General features: G+C 40.0%; 1 protein-coding gene across 2 annotated transcripts in view; it reads right to left on the bottom strand.

Moving 5' to 3' along the window:
* LOC135522621 (cadherin-12-like) overlaps positions 1–18293 on the bottom strand; it is a 126102-nt gene that overhangs the window by 11917 nt on the left and 95892 nt on the right. The window contains exons 8-10 of one of the 2 annotated variants that reach the window (XM_064949059.1): positions 9779–9896; positions 2820–2937; positions 912–1163 (exon numbers count right to left, since the gene is read on the bottom strand). In XM_064949059.1, coding sequence (XP_064805131.1) covers positions 912–1163; positions 2820–2937; positions 9779–9896 — 488 coding nt within the window. Of the gene's footprint in view, positions 1–911; positions 1164–2819; positions 2938–9778; positions 9901–18293 lie in introns of both variants that reach the window. The other variant, XM_064949057.1, reaches the window with a different exon arrangement.

Raw genomic sequence — 18293 nt, 5'->3', positions numbered from 1 at the left:
AATTGCGCGCCCTCTAGCTTCACTGGCGGAGTGGATCGAATCCTTTTTTTAAATTTTCAACTAAATTGACATATCCATATCTAACTGCCTGTAGCTGAGGACATGAACAAGTATATGTATATGCTTGATACCGTTTGAAAGGAAACACTTTGAAGATTGTGGAAATGTGAATTTAATGTAGGAGAATATAACATATTAGATCTGGTAAAAGATAATACTAAGAAAAAAAACATGCACATTATTATTTTTTTCTCCCGTCATCTTTGAAATGCAAAAGAAAGGCCATAATGTACTATTCCAGGTTAGGCTCAATTTAGATTTTGGCCACTAGATGTCAGCAGTGTATGTGCAAAGCTTTAGACTGATTCAATGAACCATTGTATTTCTGTTCGAAATGTTGTATCAAGACTGCTCAAATTTGCTTAATTGGTTTATTAAAATAATTCAATATGTTAGCTTTGAACCCTCCTCCCCTTGCTTAGACAGGACTTAGACTATGCAGAGTTAATGTGGGTTTGTGTCCTGTGTTGCCATACAGGGACACACGCTGCACTGTTACACAGTCATTACTGATTAGGATGGCCGTACCCTAGCTGTAAATGACTCACCCAGTATAATGACGATGGAGGATGGCTATCAAAGCCCCAGTACTCAGCCATACAAAAAGAAATTCCACGGTCATAACTGAGTAGGACCTACCACAGGGGTAAATTACTCAATACTCACCCAATAGAATGATAATATACTGACTATGGTGGTGGTTAGTCTAGTGGTTATGGCAATGCTTTGTGAGTATGTTAGTGTATGTTTTTGTGAATGTTGGTTGATGCCCAGGGTTGGCCTTAAAGGGATAAACTCCATCACACATTCAATGACTAGGAGGGGTGAATGAGGAATAATAAATTACTCACCCAGAAGAATGACAATGCAGAGGAGTATGGCTATCAGGGCCCCTGTACTCAGCCCCACTGGGAGGAAGATGGCCTCTGCACTGCAGGTGAGGAGCGATCCATCCGTCTCGCAGCCACACACACGGATGGTCAGGATGCCCGTACTGCTTTGGACGGGGTAGCCGCTGTCCTGGATCACCACAGGAAGGAAGTAGATCTCCTGGGAGCGCCGTCGGAAGTCGCTCCGCAGAGTCACTATCCCCGCTGTGTTATCTGGAACAGAGCAAAACAAATTTAACTACAAATGACTATTTGGGATATACTAGCCTATTCAATGAGACAATGATAATGCTTTTACTGAACCTGAATATTCCTGTTGGAAATCACATCAGAAATGTTGTGAGTTGGTTCCTTACTGTCCCTTGTCTTGAACAAGGGTGACCTGATGTTACCTCAGACAGCAAGTCAACTCTGAAAATGTCTAAACTGCCTCCGGGACAACATGGCAGCCTTACACCCTTATCAACTACAACAGAGTGTGCTGGGGAACATTTGTGGTTTCTATGTGTTCATTCATCTGACATAATTATAGGAAACTGGAAGGTTAAACAATGATTAAGAATAAAGGAACCATGTAGCCTGCTATGGACAGGTAAGGTAATCATGTACTAAGAAAGTAAGGTGGTGTTGGGGTGGTGCTGGAGCAAGTGTGAAGTTGATCAGAGGAATAGACCTGGACAGGGTTTCTCACGAACTGGGCGATGTGTCAGGTTGGACCAGCCCCAGACCTGACCAGTGTGGCTAGACTGTCTGACCCCTGTCAAGATTGGTTTGTTCCTCTGACAACGCCGGGGACTTTTTCCTGACAGAAGGGTCAAGGTGTCTCAACACACCTTACATGTTATGCACAGATTATGGGTTCGTTCCAAATGGCACCCTTTCCTTTTATAGTGCACTACTTGAATAGTGCACTATAAAGGGAATAGGGTGCCATTTTGGATGCGGATTGTGTTTTTTCCATTTTCTCATGTTTTGCTAGACTTCGCCTTTGGTGCTTTGAATGCCTTGTCCCTGCACATCAGATCTCATTCCTGTATCTGGAGATTGTGTCTGTTGGCACAGTGACGGCAGGGCGGAAAGCTGTGATGCTCTGTGTCCAAAAGGTAAATCTGGATCAGGGGTTCAAGCCGGGTCTCTCTTCAAGGTTGAGAAATGCATTCCTTTCCACAGCTTCATACTCACACCCATCTTTAAAGGGTGTGTTTTGCAATATGCCCATTGGAAAGAGACATGTCTAGATTCCATAGATTCCATGTTTCATGAGCTGAAATAAAAGGTCCCTGAAATGTTCTGTAATAAAGCCCTTTTGTGTGGAAAAACTTATTCTGATTGGCTGTGCCTGGCTCCTAAGTGGGTGGGCCTATGCCCTCACAGGCCAACCCATGGCTACACCCCTGCCCAATCATGTGAAATCAAAAGATTTGGGCCTAATGAATGTATTTCAACTGACTGATTTCCTTCTATGAACTGTAACTCATTAACATCTTTGAAGTTGTTGCATTTATATTTTTGTTAAGTATATATGACAACATATTCAATATGACAACAAGTCATATAGAATTGACTCAACAGTGCTCATTTTATGAATATTTTAGATAGTTGACTCCCATTGGTGATGGCTATGGCTGCTGCACAAAATTAATACAAATATGCAGTACTTTTCTTGGGTTATATGATAACACTATCTATCAGGTGCTCATAACGACATATGTCTAAAGGAGACTGATGTGACCTTGTAGCAGGTGTAATGATTCACTGTATCACCTAGAAATGTGTTAGGTGCTGTCATCATGTTTCTTCACTATGATGACTACTTTTTGTTCCTCACTGGCACAGTGTCAGAAACCTGGTCAAGATACTGTAACTCACTTCCAAAGTCTAGGATAGTGAAGTTCTTGTTGTTGACGTCCCTCGCTGATGGTTTGAAGGAGAACTTATGACCACTTTGTGGCAGATCCTGGTCCTTTGCACTGAAGATTTGAATTACCTGAGAGAGAAAAACATTTGAACATTAAATTGAAAGAGAATCATCAAAGGACTACATGGCTGTTGAGCTAGTTATTTTAGTATCGTCTCGACACAATAAACTCAAGATGTCGGGACATTTTGTTAAGTTATCCTTTAAGTTCCATGACTCATAAAAAATTACATCAAGCAATGCATGAGGGTGAACTGAACAGGGACATATCTGTAAGAGAAAATGAATTAACTTCTTTGGGATAGGGGGCAGTATTTTCACATCCGGATGAAAAGCGTGCCCAAGGTAAACTGCCTGCTACTCAGGCCCACAAGCTAGGATATGCATAGTGTTAGTATATTTGGATAGAAAACACTCTGAAGTTTCTGGAGCCGTTTGAATGATGTCTGTGAGTATAACAGAACTCATATTGCAGGCGAAAACCTGAGAAATGTCCAATCAGAAAGTGGGAAATCTGAGGTTTGTAGTTTTTAAGTGATTGCCTATCCAATATCCAGTGTAAATGGGGTCAGATTGCACCCCCTAAGGCTTCCACTAGACGTCAACAGTCTTTAGAAAGTTGTTTCAGGCTTCTATTGTCAAAGGGGAGAGAACAAGACCACTCACAGTAAGTGCCTCAGCTGAAAGTTATGAGTTGTTTATCGCGCGCGGCCTTGAGCACGAGCTCCATTCCATTTCCTTTCTAATGACAACGGAATTGTCCGGTTGGAATATTATTGAAGATTTATGATAACAACATCCTAATGATGATTATATTCATCGTTTGATATGTTTCTATGAACTTCAATGGAACTTTTTGACTTTTCATCTGGACTTAGTGCCCGCGCTTTGTGCATTTGGATTAGTGAACTAAATGCGTGAATAAAAAAGGAGGTATTTGGACATAAAGATGGACTTTCTCGAACAAAACAAACATTTATTGTGGAACTGGGATTCCTGGGAGTACATTCCGATGAAGATCATCAAAGGTAAGTGAATATTTATAATGCTATTTCTGACTTTTGTTGACTCCACAACATGGCGGGTATCGCATGGTGTGCTTTCGCCATAAAGCGTTTTTGAAATCTGACGCAGCGGTTGCATTAAGGAGTTTATCTTTAATCCTATGTATAACACTTGTATCTTTCATCAACGTTTATGATGAGTATTTCTGTAAATTAATGTGGCTCTCTGCAAAATCACCGGATGTTTTGGAGGCAAAACATTACTGAACATACCGCACCAATGTAAACTGAGATTTTTGGATATAAATATTAACTTTATCGGTCAAAACATACATGTACTGTGTAACTTGAAGTCCTATGAAAGCCATCTGATGAAGATCATCAAAGGTTAGTGATTCATTTTATCTCTATTTCTGCTTTTTGTGACTCCTCTCTTTGGCTGGAAAATGGCTATATGTTTTTTCGTGACTCGGCGCTGAGCTCACATAATCGCATGTTGTGCTTTCGCCGTAAAGCCTTAAAAACCTCTTTGGGATGCCAAATTAAAACTTCCTGCTACTCATGCCAAGAATATAAGATATGCATATTATTAGTAGATTTGGATAGAAAACACTCTGAAGTTTCTAAAACTGTTTGAATCATGTCTGTGAGTATAACATAACTTATGTAGCAGGTAAAACCCTGAGGACTAACCATTCAGAATAATAAACAATTGAGGTCACTGTCTGTTCAATGAGTTCTCATTGAGAAACAATATTTCTTACGCACTTGATTGCAGTTCCTACCGCTTCCACTGGATGTCACCAGTCTTTGCAATTTGGTTGAGGTTATTCCTTTGTGCAATGAAGAACTACGGCCATCTTGGAACAGGGTAACGTTATGTTAACTGTTTGAGAGTTGCGCAAGACTTGAAAAGTAGCGTTAGTTTGAGATCCTCCTGTATTGAAAACAGATAGACCCAACTTCAATTTGATCAATTATTAACGTTTAAAAATACCTAAAGTTGTATTACAAAAGTAGTTTGTAATGTTTTGGCAAAGTTTACAGGTGACTTTTGAGATATTTTGTAGGGACGTTGTGCTAATTGGAAGCTGTTTTTTTCTGGATCAAACGCGCCAAATAAATTGACATTTTGGATATATATCGACGGAATTAATCGAACAAAAGGACCATTTGTGATGTTTATGGGACATATTGGAGTGCCAACAAAAGAAGCTCGTCAAAGGTAAGGCATGATTTATATTTTATTTCTACGTTTTGTGTGGTGCCTGCAGGGTTGAAATATGCTATTGTCTCTTTGTTTACTGTTGTGCAATCATCAGATAATAGCTTCTTATGGTGTTGCCGAAAAGCCTTTTTGAAATCTGATATGTTGGCTGGATTCACAACGAGTGTAACTTTAATTTGGTATCGTACATGTGTGATTTAATTAAAGTTTGAATTTTATAGCATTGATTTTTTATTTGGCGCTCTGTATTTTGTCTGGCAATTGGCCAGGTGAGACATTTGCGTCCCGCCTATCCCAGAGAGGTTTTAACAGTATTCTAAAAATCAATCAGTGCACAGGGTTATGATCTCAATGGGAGGTTGGGTAGCCTCCCTTCCTCACCTCCTCTCTTCAGCTCCTCACCTACTCTCCTTCCCACCTCTCCTCACATCGCAACTCTCCTCTCCGTGTATGGTGCTTCAGTTTGGGAGGCTGCCCACTGCCTCACTAAACTCTACCCTCTTTATCTCAGAAAGCATTCAAGTGTGTTGATATAATGTTTTTTTCTCTGCTTAATCTATTTTCCTGAGAATGTTGAAACAGCGTGTTTGTCCCGTAGCCTTCCTCCCTGCTTTCACCTGGAAATGTATCGCTCTTGTTTTTCTCACTTGAATACATACCTGGTTTATAGATGACTGTTCAGGGGAGGTTGCAGCTGCATAGTGTGATCTGCTTCAGAATACCTGTACTGTACTATAAGTGCTTTGTCTGTACTTTGGCAGGCAATGTGAGTGCATCTAACCATCAAGGGAGACTTGTGATGGCTCTTACAAAAGAAGACCTTCAATTCTTTATCGCGGACCAGCTATGAGTAAAAACCTGGCGGAATCTTGCTGTGAAAAGTACTAGTATGGAAATGTGATGATGAAACCAGATTTGGATGAAACCAGATTAAAGCAGGACTACCAAAATGATTGTTGCTTCTACATTGATAAAGTTTCATCATAATGTTACTGGTCCCCTCCCCTATGTCAAACAATTGGATTCAGGAGGTAGAATGGAGGCGGGATTATTAAAGGCATCATAAAAGTCTACATTTAATACACCAATGGAAGTCTTATTCTCTACCTAATTTAAATATGTACAGCTTTGTAACCAACATCGCAGCAGATGTGATCACAGAGTGACATGGTTTATACAGTTGAAGCCGGAAGTTTACATACACCTTAGCCAAATACATTTAAACTCAGTTTTTCACAATTCCTGACATTTAATCAGAGTAAAAATTCCCTGTCTTAGGTCAGTTAAGATCACCACTTTATTTTAAGAATGTGAAATGTCAGAATAAAAGTTAAAAGAGAATGATTTATTTCAGCTTTTATTTCTTTCATCACATTCCCAGTGGGTTTAGAAGTTTACATACACTCAATTAGTATTTGGTAGCCTTTCCTTTAAATTGTTAACTTGGGTAGCTTTCCACAACCTTCCCACAATAAGTTTGGTGGACTTTGGCCCATTCGTCCTGATGTAACTGAGTCAGGTTTGTAGGACTCCATGCTCGCACATGCTTTTTCAGTTCTGCCAACAAATGTTATTTTGAGGTCAGGGCTTTGTGATGGCTACTCTAATACCCTGACTTTGTGGTCCTTAAGCCATTTTGTCACAACTTTGGAAGTATGCTTTGGGTCATTGTCCATTTGGAAGACCCATTTGCGACCAAGCTTTAACTTCCTGACTGATGTCTTGAGATGTTGCTTCAATATATCCACATAATTTCCCCCCTCATGATGACATCTATTTTGTGAAGTGCACCAGACCCTCCTGCAGCAAAGCACCCCCACAACAGGATGCTGCCACCCCCATGCTTCACGGTTGGTATGGTGTTCTTCGGCTTGCAAGCGTCCACCTTTTCCTCCAAACATTACAATGGTCATTATGGCCAAACAGTTCTATTTTTGTTTCATCAGACCAGAGGACATTTCTCCAAAAAGTATGATCTTTGTCCCCATGTGCAAACCATAGTCTGGCTTTTTTATGGCGGTTTTGGAGCAGTGGCTTCTTCCTTATTGAACGGCTTTTCAGTTTTTGTCGATATAGGACCCGTTTTGCTCTGGATATAGATAGTTTTGTACCTGTTTCCACCAGCATCTTCACAAAGTCCTTTGCTGTTGTTCTGGGATTGATTTGCGCTTTTCGAACCAAAGTGCGTTCATTTCTGGGAGACAGAACACGTCTTCTTCCTGACCAGTGTGACGGCTGCATGGTCCCATGGCGTTTATACTTGCATACTATTGTATGTACAGATGAATGTGGTACCTTCAGGCATTTGGGAATTGCTCCCAAGAATGAACCCGATCTGTGGAGGTTCACACATTTTTTCTGATGTTTTGGCTGATTTCTTTTGATTTTTCCATGATATCAAGCATAGAGGCACTGAGTTTGAAGCTAGGCCTTGAAATACATCCACAGGCACACCTCCACTTGACTTCTGGAATCTTCCAAGCTGTTTAAATGCACAGTCAACTTAGTGTATGTAAACTTATAAGTGAAATAATCTGGCTAAACAATTGTTGGAAAAATTACTTGCGTCATGCACAAAGTAGATGTCCTAACCGACTTGCCAAAACTATGGTTTGTTAACAAGAAATTTGTGGAGTGGTTGAAAAATAAGTTTCAATTAATGACTCTAACCTAAGTGTATGTAATCTTCCGACTTCAACTGTATATGTAGCTAGCTAGTCTACTGGTGCCAAAATTTGACTTCAGCGTGTCAGCAAATATAATTTTGGTTTCCCCTATTTATATAAGGCAAAGATACTTAGTTTTCTGCTTTCTTCTGTGTCTGGTGTCAGCTCGTATCTGGCTAGCAAGGTCTTCAGACAGCAAGGAACAAAAGTGGGTTGCACAAAACTCTGATGTGGAGAGAATTATATTAAGGGACATGCCTAACTGAAAATGGATACAAACTTTTTCACATCATTGGACAGTCTGTATTTATTGAAAAGTGCTGCTACCTCACCCTGTGACATTTCAACAGAAGTGGTCCAATCTGAACTAACAACAAGCTTGATATACAGTGCTGACAATTCCATTTGGGCTCGCTATCAAAATTATACAGCTAACATTTTGTCTATATTGATGCTGTTACAATAACCAAACAGTTGAATAAACACATCATTTGTGAAAGCATGATGTGATGTATGACAGGATTGGATGTTGCATGCAATTTCAATGTTGTTTGAGTTTCTTTGTGTATCAGCAAATTTGCTTGAGATAATCTCACTGCAACACTGCTCACTGCGTCCATGTTAATTGACATAAGCTTTATTAAAGAACCGCCAGTCAAGGACCTTTCATCAAATAGATTTGCTCACCTCCGGTGAACTCTCTCCTCCGTCCTCTCTCGTGTCCTTTAGAAAAAGGTCAAAGTTAATCGAGGAGAGTTGGCGAGGAGAGTGAACGTGGATGGAAATGCACTTGCTTGAAATGAGATGGTCCTTCTCCACTCACACATCATCAGGCAAATTACTGTTATAGGGGTGGATTCCAAAATAAATATTTAAAGTGAGTTGTGCATGTTTTTAAAACGTGTATGTTTTTCTCCTCTTACAAAACAAAAGTTGATTCAAAGGGGGTGTGGCAGATTTCAAAACTTTTCTGCGTTAGGAAACTTGTGTGTCCTAAATGAAAGATGTCTATCGAGAAAGGGAGGACACTCCTTTGTTTGCCTACTAATGAACAGATACAATTCTCGACCACTCAACCACATATTGGTTTCTGGGTCATGGAGGAGAGGACAGAGAATGGAGGACGGTATTTTGCCCAAATGTGAAAACCCCCAAGGTGAGCTCCACACTGACTCGGCCTACTACAGTAGCTCCCCGCCCCTTTCAATCTGTCTTTTCAGACTTCCTGGTAGTTTGACATGAGAGAAAAAGTATTTTCTATCTGGAAGAAATATTGTGTAATGTTCTCGTCACCCAAAAGGCTATTTTGCATGATTGTTAAGGACTTTTAAAAAGAACGGTTCATCGATCAAGGCATGGGTAATCAACGCTTCTTCTGTGTGTGATGGGATAGTCTTTCTAGCTATTTGTTAAACCGCCAAAGGAGCTCTGTCGGCACGTGCATGGAAATGTTTGCTAATAGGCTAATTTGTAGTCACAAGTGGTTTATAATGCATACAGGCAGAGACTCCGCTGCATCCAAATATTGAATCTGGAATGTATACTTGGTTGCTGATGTGGAAAGCACACATTGCCACCTCCATTAGCTAAAATAAAGCAAAAGGTTTTAGCAATATGCAAAACTTTGATACAATGATACCTGTGCTATGCATGGTCATATACCTTTGTTTTATATGATTTATGTGGTTTTAAATCGTAATTTAAAGGCATATTATACACAGCTGAAAATTATAGTTTAATGGTTCTATTTTTACTGGTTCATATCCCGATGGGCCTTGGTCAAAAGTAGTGTATTTGGTACGTAGCCTCTCTGTGTGGGCGCTCATACTATTACTGTGAATCAGTCATCCTTCCCTTCACTATTAGCATTTTATTCATGGTTGTTATTTTCAGAATTCCCTACTGACCTTTTAATCAATATGGCACCTTTAATGAGACAGTGCCTCTGAGCATACATCAACATGACACACGCAGACACGCACGCCCACACGCTCAGACACACGTTCACTTACCTGGCCTACTTTGGCATTTTCACACACAAAGCTCTCATAAGGGATGGCTAGTTCAGGTGGAAACTCATTGACATCCAGTACATGAACGGTGACAGCCACTCTACTGGTCAGCACTGGGCTATCTGAAGAGTCAAAATCATACAATAAACAACAATGAACAGTTATAAATGTTTCTAATGAGTTTCATTGTGCTTGCCTGTGGGGTAGTACATTAATGAAGAGACAAAACTGTGCAAAAGACAATTCCCCATTGATTTTACAACCCTGACATCATGTGGTTGTAATATGCACTGCAGTCTTAGAATTGGCAAATGGTAAAATGATGATTACACCCGGCCACCCGGGTGCATCCGCCCGCATGTTGATTCTGTCCATCCACACCATACCCGATAATGACATGCAGGTTAAAATATCAAAACCCCAAGGCTTAAAAATAACTGATATTTGGAACAAGAAGGAGGGAATGTTGGAACAAAACAAACAACTTTACAGTTAACAAAAATGTACGCTTAATCCAGTATAATCTAATGTACAGAATGTGTTATACAAGTATTATACAACTTATTAAACAATTCACAAATGTTACAGCAGGTTACTAGTCCAACGCTCTAACCACTAATAGGCTACCTGCTGCCCATATAACCGATGGGTTGGACGATACGCTTCTCTTTAATTATCTTGAAAAGACGTATACTTAAAAAGTTCAAATCAATCAATCCTCCATCATTAAGGCAATGGAAAAATATTATACTTCCTTATCTAAATATTGGGTGACGGAGAGGAACAAAATGGTGCAATTTGAGGACATGTGGGGAAGAGTAGTGCAGGCACTGGATATAGGGGTGAGAACAGGTATATCTGAGCAGGTGTTTGTATGTATCTGTATGTTGTCTTTTGTATGTGAATGTTCTATTGGGGACATGTCTACATGACCAAACGTATTTGGTCAGCTGCTCGTCGAACATCTCATTCCAAAATCATGGGCATTAATATTGAGTTGGTCCCCCTTTGCTGCTATAACAGCCTTCCCACTCTTCTGGGAAGGCTTTCCAATAGATGTTGGAACATTGCTGCGGGTACATCCATCATTCAGACACAAGAGCGTTAGTGAGGTCGGGCACTGATGTTTGGCGATTATGCCTGGCTCGTGGTCGGCGTTCCAATTCATCCCAAATGTGTTTGATGGAGTTGAGGTCAGCGCTCTGTGCATGCCAGTCAAGTTCTTCCCCACCGATCTCGACAAACCATTTTGGTATGGACCTCACTTTGTGCATTGGGGCATTGTCATGCTGAAACAGGACGGGGCCTTCCCCAAACAGTAGCCACAAAGTTGGAAGCACGGAATCATTTAGAATGTCATTGTGTGCTGCATCATTAAGATTTCCCTTCACTGTAACTAAGGGGCCTAGCCCGAACCATGAAAAACAGCCCCAGACCATTATTCCTCCTCCACCAAACTTTACAGTTGACACTATGCATTGGGGCAGGTAGCGTGCCCCTGCCATCCGCCAAATCCAGATTTGTCCCTCAGACTGCCAGATGGTGAAGCGTCATTCATCTCTCCAGGCATCACGTTTCCACTGTTCCAGAGTCCAATGGCAGTGAGCTTTACACCACTCAAGCCGGTGCTTGGCATTGCTCATGGTGATCTTAGGCTTGTGTGCGACTGCATAGCCACAAAATCCCATTTCATGAATCTCCCGACAAAACAGTTATTGTGCTGACATTGCTTCTAGTAGCAGTTTGGAACACTGTGCGCTTCAGTGCTCGGCGGTCCCGTTCTGTGAGATTTTGTGGCCGACCCACTTCGCAGCGAAGCCATTGTTGCTCCTAGAAGTTTCCACTTCACAATAAAAGCACTTACAGTTTACCGGGGCAGTTCTAGCAGCATGTATGTGTAAATTTAATGTGCAGCGCTGGCAGGCACAATGTGATCGTTGTGGTTTGCGTGTAAGTTCTCAGATGCCTGATGGATTCCTAAAAAGTGTCAATGTATTGGAAATAATATATGAAGACAGTACCTTTAAAGGGGCAATCAGCAGTTTCTAAATACATTTTTGGACTTATAAATGAATTACATGTACCTATTGATTGTTGAAGAATATAGCTTATAAGTGCCTCATGAGCTTAGTTCAACTGCCATACCCCATCTTAACCACTAATATAAGCTTGTTTTACTCCAATGTAAACAAACACCATATAGCCTCGAAACATGGTTGAAACTATTATTTTGATATCATGGAAGGTCAGCCCTTTCATCCATATCACTGTCTATGAATTTGAGAGTGGTTACATTTCTCCAGGACCATCCCTCAGCTTTTTACTGAACAAGGGTGGGGAAGAATGCTTTGTTATTGTTTCTACTGCTGATTGCCTCTTTACATAAATCTGTTCCTTCAGGGAATCTAAAAACAGAAGACTATATTCCATGAAAAATAAACACAGCATGACTGAAAGTTGATAGCTATACTTGAACCCATTATTTGCGTAGAGATTGTTCAAACCATTCTCTTATGCCAGTTTAAACCTCTTTTACCAGAATATGTGCTTTTTATACAACATTTCTATACAGCTGGGGCACTGGAGGAAATTATTTTTTTGTAGTGCGAGGCAGAAGTGAAGGTAAACTTGATGGTTATGAAGTGGGGGGATAGGTTAAGCTTTGCAGTGGAGGCTTATAGGGATGGGTGCGTTGAATGGTGGATGGCCTTCCTCCCTCCACAGGGGAATCAGAGATACAGCTAAGGCTCAGCTAGAGACCTGTGTGTGACCTTGATGGAAAAAGCAATCTTCTTCACTGAAGGAAAAATGACACTGAGTACGGGATTTGCTTCTCTCTCTCCGATCGCACCGACCGCCACCACTAACACTCCTACTCCGCTGGCAGAAATTGTGGACATTTCATCTCTCCGTCCCTGTGATCTTTTTATCTGTCAAGGGTTTTCTCCTGGCCCTCTTTGACCCAGAACATTGAGCAATGGAACCATCAAAATAGAATGAACAAAACATATTTTGAGAATTATGTCTATTAATGACTATTTCTATGAGAGGTGAATTGTATCCTTTCAGGAAACAAGAGGTGTAGTCCTTTTGTATCGTAAACTATATATACAATCAAATAGTGGTCGCTAAATAATATAAATAAATGGTATTTATATCATTCATGGAACTGCAAGGGAAACCTCATCCTATCCAATTTGCTGAGTGGTTCTTTCATTTTAGCACGTGACACAATGGTTTCCCCACTAGATGGTGCAATAGTTTAGTTGTTAAAATCAATGTAGTAATAATAAAAACTTTATTTGAAATGCGCTTGTCAATACAAGTAACAAAGTGCTTCACATCATAAAATAATCACAGAAGGAAAGAGAATGAAAAAAAGATAGCTAATTAAAATCATACATTGAAATCACACATTAAAAGCATCTTTAAAAGTGTGTCTTCAGTAGGGATTTAAAAAGAGGCACTGAATCTGCAAGCCTGATCTCCTCTGACAGACCATTCAAAGTCTGGGGCCTTAATGGCAAATGCCTAGTCCCCTTTCATTTCAACCTAGACTTTGGAATGGTCAACAGTGCCCTGCGTCCTGGCTCGTAGGGAGATACAAGATCTGAGATATAGGATGGGGCTAAACCAAGCCAAGCCTTAAATATTAATCAAATGTAAAAATCTATTCTAAAAAGGGGACTGGTAGTAGGTGTAGATAAGCAAAAATACGTGTGATATGGTTACATTTTCTGGTGCCTGTTATAAGCTTTAGCATTTTGAACTAACTGTAGACGATTGAGAGATTGAGAGATTTCTGACATGTATACAAAGAGTTACAGAAATCTAGGCGTGAGGAAATAAAAGCATGTATAACATCAGGATTTTAACCCTTGATCTCTAGATAATTGTACTATCTACCATTCCCTATTGTATAATATCACTGACACGATTCAACTTTTTTTTTCTCAAGTTTCCAGTTGTCTTGAAAGCACCATAAATCTAGAGAATTCCAGACTTTAATGACAAAGTTTAATGACAAAATTTGCACAACAAGGTGAGTCCAAAAATGTCTTGTATGCTGCTGCATAAATTATGCAATATGCCATGGAGATATGTGTTCTGTAGCAAAGAAAGTAATACTATGTGTATGTTGTGTAGTAAGCTGTTAGTAGCCCATGTGCCTCACCCTAATAATTTGGTCTATTTTCGCCTCTTAATTTTGCATACTCTTCTGACTTGGTGGTGCACATGTAGCCTATAACCTGTTTTCGAGAAATGTAATCATCAAATATTGTAAGAGCTTTCATTGTCTGCTTATATACCCCCTTTATTTATCCAACGGTTCTGACTTGGTGTACAAGGAGAACAATCTAAGAACGGCCCATGTTCTAAATTCTGTCGCTGTACATTTCAAAAGTGCTGAACAAATAATTATTTTGACTACTTCCATTCTAGCTCGCTCATTAATGTCTTAATTGAAATGACTGATTGCCTCTTATTCACTTGTTGTCCCCTTATGCCATAGTTTTTACATCTCAGTGTCAGCAATATATCAGCTATGTAAAAAAAGGCTGAATTAACTGTTTTTGCTGCCAAACAAGGCTCCGCTGATAGCCAGGTGTAGCATTGGTAAGGTGTTGGGATTGCTGATGGGACTCTGCTGTTGTGACAGCTTTATGTAGGCCCTAACAGTTTGTGGGCACGGTTTGTCACCATTGAAGTGCAATTAAAACCTCTTAAATTTCCACCAAACATGACATACCCAAATCTAACTGCTTGTAGCTCAGGACCTGAAGCAAGGATGTGCATTTTCTTGATACCATTTGAAAGAAACACTTTGAAGTTTGATGAAATGTGAAATTAATGTACGATAATATAGCACATGAGATCTGGTAAAAGATAATACGAAGAAAAGAAAATGCATTCCGCTCAACCGTCCCGTTCACCGATCCATTAGAGATTAATGTATTGTTTTGTGTTTTGTTGTCTAGTGGCTTTTCTGGCATGCATCCCACATATAATTGTTTTTGCCCCACCAAGATTTGCACAAAAATCGCCACTCAGCGTGAGAGTGAATATCGACCAAGGTTATGTGTTCTGATTTTCAAATATTATGTTATTTTTCTGATTGTTGTGCAAAATAGAAATGAAAGGGAAATAATATATTGTTCCATTTTGGAGTCACTTTTATTGTAAATTAGAATATAATTAGTGATGGGGAAATTAAGCTTCCTGAAGCATTGAGCATTTCCAGCCAATTGCGTCGAAAAAAAATGAATTACTCTAGGATTTGATCAACATAGTGTACACTAGTGGCACCTGCTGGTCCCAAAAATGTAGAACAGACAAATATTATAGATGACATTGCACATGTCATAGTGTAGCCTTTTTGTCTTATACCGAAACCAATACCAAACCAATCACGTGGTTGTTAGTCGAAATGAAGCTTCAGACATCAGTGTTCAAGTGCTTCTGATAAAGCTAAACAAGCATCAGCACACTGCTGTGAAATAATCTGCTTAGCAATTTCAACACACACACCTATGAGCAATGGTATCAAATCACGAAATATATCAGTTCCTTGCAAAAGTATTCATCCTCCTTGGCATTTTTGTTATTTTGCTGCATTGCAATCGGTAATTTAAATTGAATTTTATTTGGATTTCATGTTATTGACATACACAAAATAGTCAAAATTGGTGAAATTGGTGCATATGTATTCCTTTGCTATCAAGCCCCTAAATACGATCTGGTGCAACCAATTACAAGTCACATAATTAGTTAAATAAATTCCACCTGTGTGCAATATAAGTGTCACATGATCTGTCACATGATCTCAGTATATATACACCTGTTTTGAAAGGCCCCAGAGTCTGCAACACCACTAAGCAAGGCACACCACCAAGCAAGAGGCACTATGACAACCAATGAGCTCTCCAAACTGGTAGGGGACAAAGTGGTGGAGAAGTACAGATCAGGTCTGGGTTATAAAAAAATATCAGAAACTTTGAACATCCCACGGAGCACCATTGAATCCGTTATTAAAAAATTGAAAAATATGGCACCACAACAAACCAGCCAAGACAGGGCTGCCCACCAAAACTCATGGACCAGGCAAGGAGGGCATTAAACAGAGAGGCAACAAAGAGACCAGAGATAACCCTGAAGGAGCTGCAAAGCTCCACAGTGGAGATTGGTGTATCTGTCCACTTTAAGCCGTACACTCCACAGAGCAGGGCTTTACGGAAGAGTGGCAAGAAAAAAGCCATTGCTTATAGAAAAATATAAGCAAACACGTTTGGTGCTCGCCAAAGGCATGTGGGAAACTCCTCAAATATTTGGAAGAAGGTACTCTGGTCAGATGAGACTAAAATGTAGCTTTTTAGCCATCAAGGAAAATGCTATGTCTGGTGCAAATCCAACACCTTTCATCACCCTGAGAATATCATCCCCACAGAAAAGCATGGTGGTGGCAACATCATGCCGTGGGGATCTTTTTTAACGGGAAGGATTGGAAAACTGGTCAGAATTGAAGGAATGATGGATGGTGCTAAATACAGGGAAATTCTTGAGGGAAACCTGTTTCAGTCTTCCAGATATTTGGGACTGGGACGGAGGCTCACCTTCCAGCAGGACAATGACCCTAAGCATACTGCTAAAGCACCATCGAGTGGTTTAAGGTGAAACATTTAAGTGTCTTGGAATGGCCTAGTCAATGCTCAGACCTCAATCCAATTGAGAATCTGTGGTATGACTTAAAGATTGCTCTACACCAGCGGAACCCATCCAACTTGAAGGAGCTGGAGCAGTTTTGCCTTGAAGAATGGTCAAAAACCCCAGTGGTTAGATGTGCCAAGCATATAGAGACATACCGAAATAGACTTGCAGCTGTAATTGCTGCAAAAGGTGGCTTTGGGGGTTGAATAGTTATGCACGCTCAAGTTCTGTTTTTTTGTCTTATTTATTTTCTGTTTCGCAATAAAAAATATTTTGCATCTTCAAAGTGTTAGGCATGTTGTGTAAATCAAATGATACAAACCCCCAGAAATTCCAGGTTGCAAGGCAACAAAATAGGAAAAGTACCAAGGGGGTGAATACTTACGCAAGCCACTGTATGTTTCTGAACAGTTCTACATGAATGTGGAAGCTACCATGAATTCAGATAATCATGAACGAATCATGAATAATGATGAGTGAGAAAGTTAGATTGTCATAGATATCTTTATGTTTTTGGGGCATTACCTTTGTGCATCTCAATAACTTTGGACATTTTGCACCCATTACTGAAATGGTTGCTCCAGTTTAGATGTTTAAGGTAGTCCCATATCTTCCCAACCCTGGCAGTGATTCTATATGCAGGTTATGGTTAGTGAAACAATCTAAATATTAGATTTCCCCACTCTGGCTGGATTGAGCATTTCCAGCCAATTGAGTCGAAAAAAAATGAATTACTTTAGGATTTGATCAACATAGTGTACACTAGTGGCACCTGCTGGTCCCAAAAATGTAGAACAGACAAATATTATAGATGACATCACACATGCCATAGTGTAGCCTTTTAAGAAAGTAGAAAGTACACATCATGTGACTTGCAGGTCTGAAACTTGAGTTTAATGACCCTGTGTCAGGGTTGAACTAGACCCTCAAAATAAGGCTTTATTAAATGTGTTGTACTGTATAATTACATTTTAATGACAATATATTCACCTAGGATCTGACCTGAGGCAGACAACAGCAAGAAATTGATATGAATGCAACAACCATATCTTTGTCACTATCAAACCCAGTCATGGGTGGTACTGGTAACTCCAAAATATACTTGAAAGGCACCCTGGGAAAAAAATATATTTAAGGCCAACACGGGCTATTCAATTCCAGTCCTGGAGGGCCCAAAAAAATTCTGCTTTTGGATTTTTATATGCTTCTTCAGAAACTCTAAAATGGTTCCCCTATGGCGTCGATCTCAAGAACCATATTTGGTTACAACTTGCACCTTTATTGTGTTGAGCCAAATTAAAAGTTTTAGCTTCACTTTCCAAATAAATACGTAGGGCAGTGTAATAATATGTTATGACTATTAGCATGGTTGGCCCGCCACCAGAATTATAATCCACAATGTGTGAATATAACAAAAGAGACAGACAGACAAACATCTAAAAAACATTACAATCACTGATTCACATGATGAGTATGACGGCCTGAGCCCCTTATCCAACCAACCCTCCAGCTCTCTATCCCTCCCCCTTCCATTCCTCCACTCACTCCAGAAACAGGAATTAGCATTTCAACACCACCCAACACGACCTTGAGGGGAAGTTAATAATTCTAGTTTCCAAGGCGATAAAAGCAGCTCAACTTTTAATGGCCCTTATTTCACAGTCCGTCCTAATGAGAATACAGCGTGAGTAATTTAGATTGAGCACCAGCCTGCCTCCCAGATAATGACTTTGATGGCTCTTAGCAGATTTGATGACTTGATGACGATGGATTTGCTTATTTCTATGGATATTTGCTTCACTTTCCTTCA

Source organism: Oncorhynchus masou, chromosome 30, assembly GCF_036934945.1.
Source record: "Oncorhynchus masou masou isolate Uvic2021 chromosome 30, UVic_Omas_1.1, whole genome shotgun sequence".
Lineage (NCBI taxonomy): Eukaryota > Metazoa > Chordata > Actinopteri > Salmoniformes > Salmonidae > Oncorhynchus > Oncorhynchus masou.
This window is presented reverse-complemented; position numbering and strand designations above follow the sequence as displayed.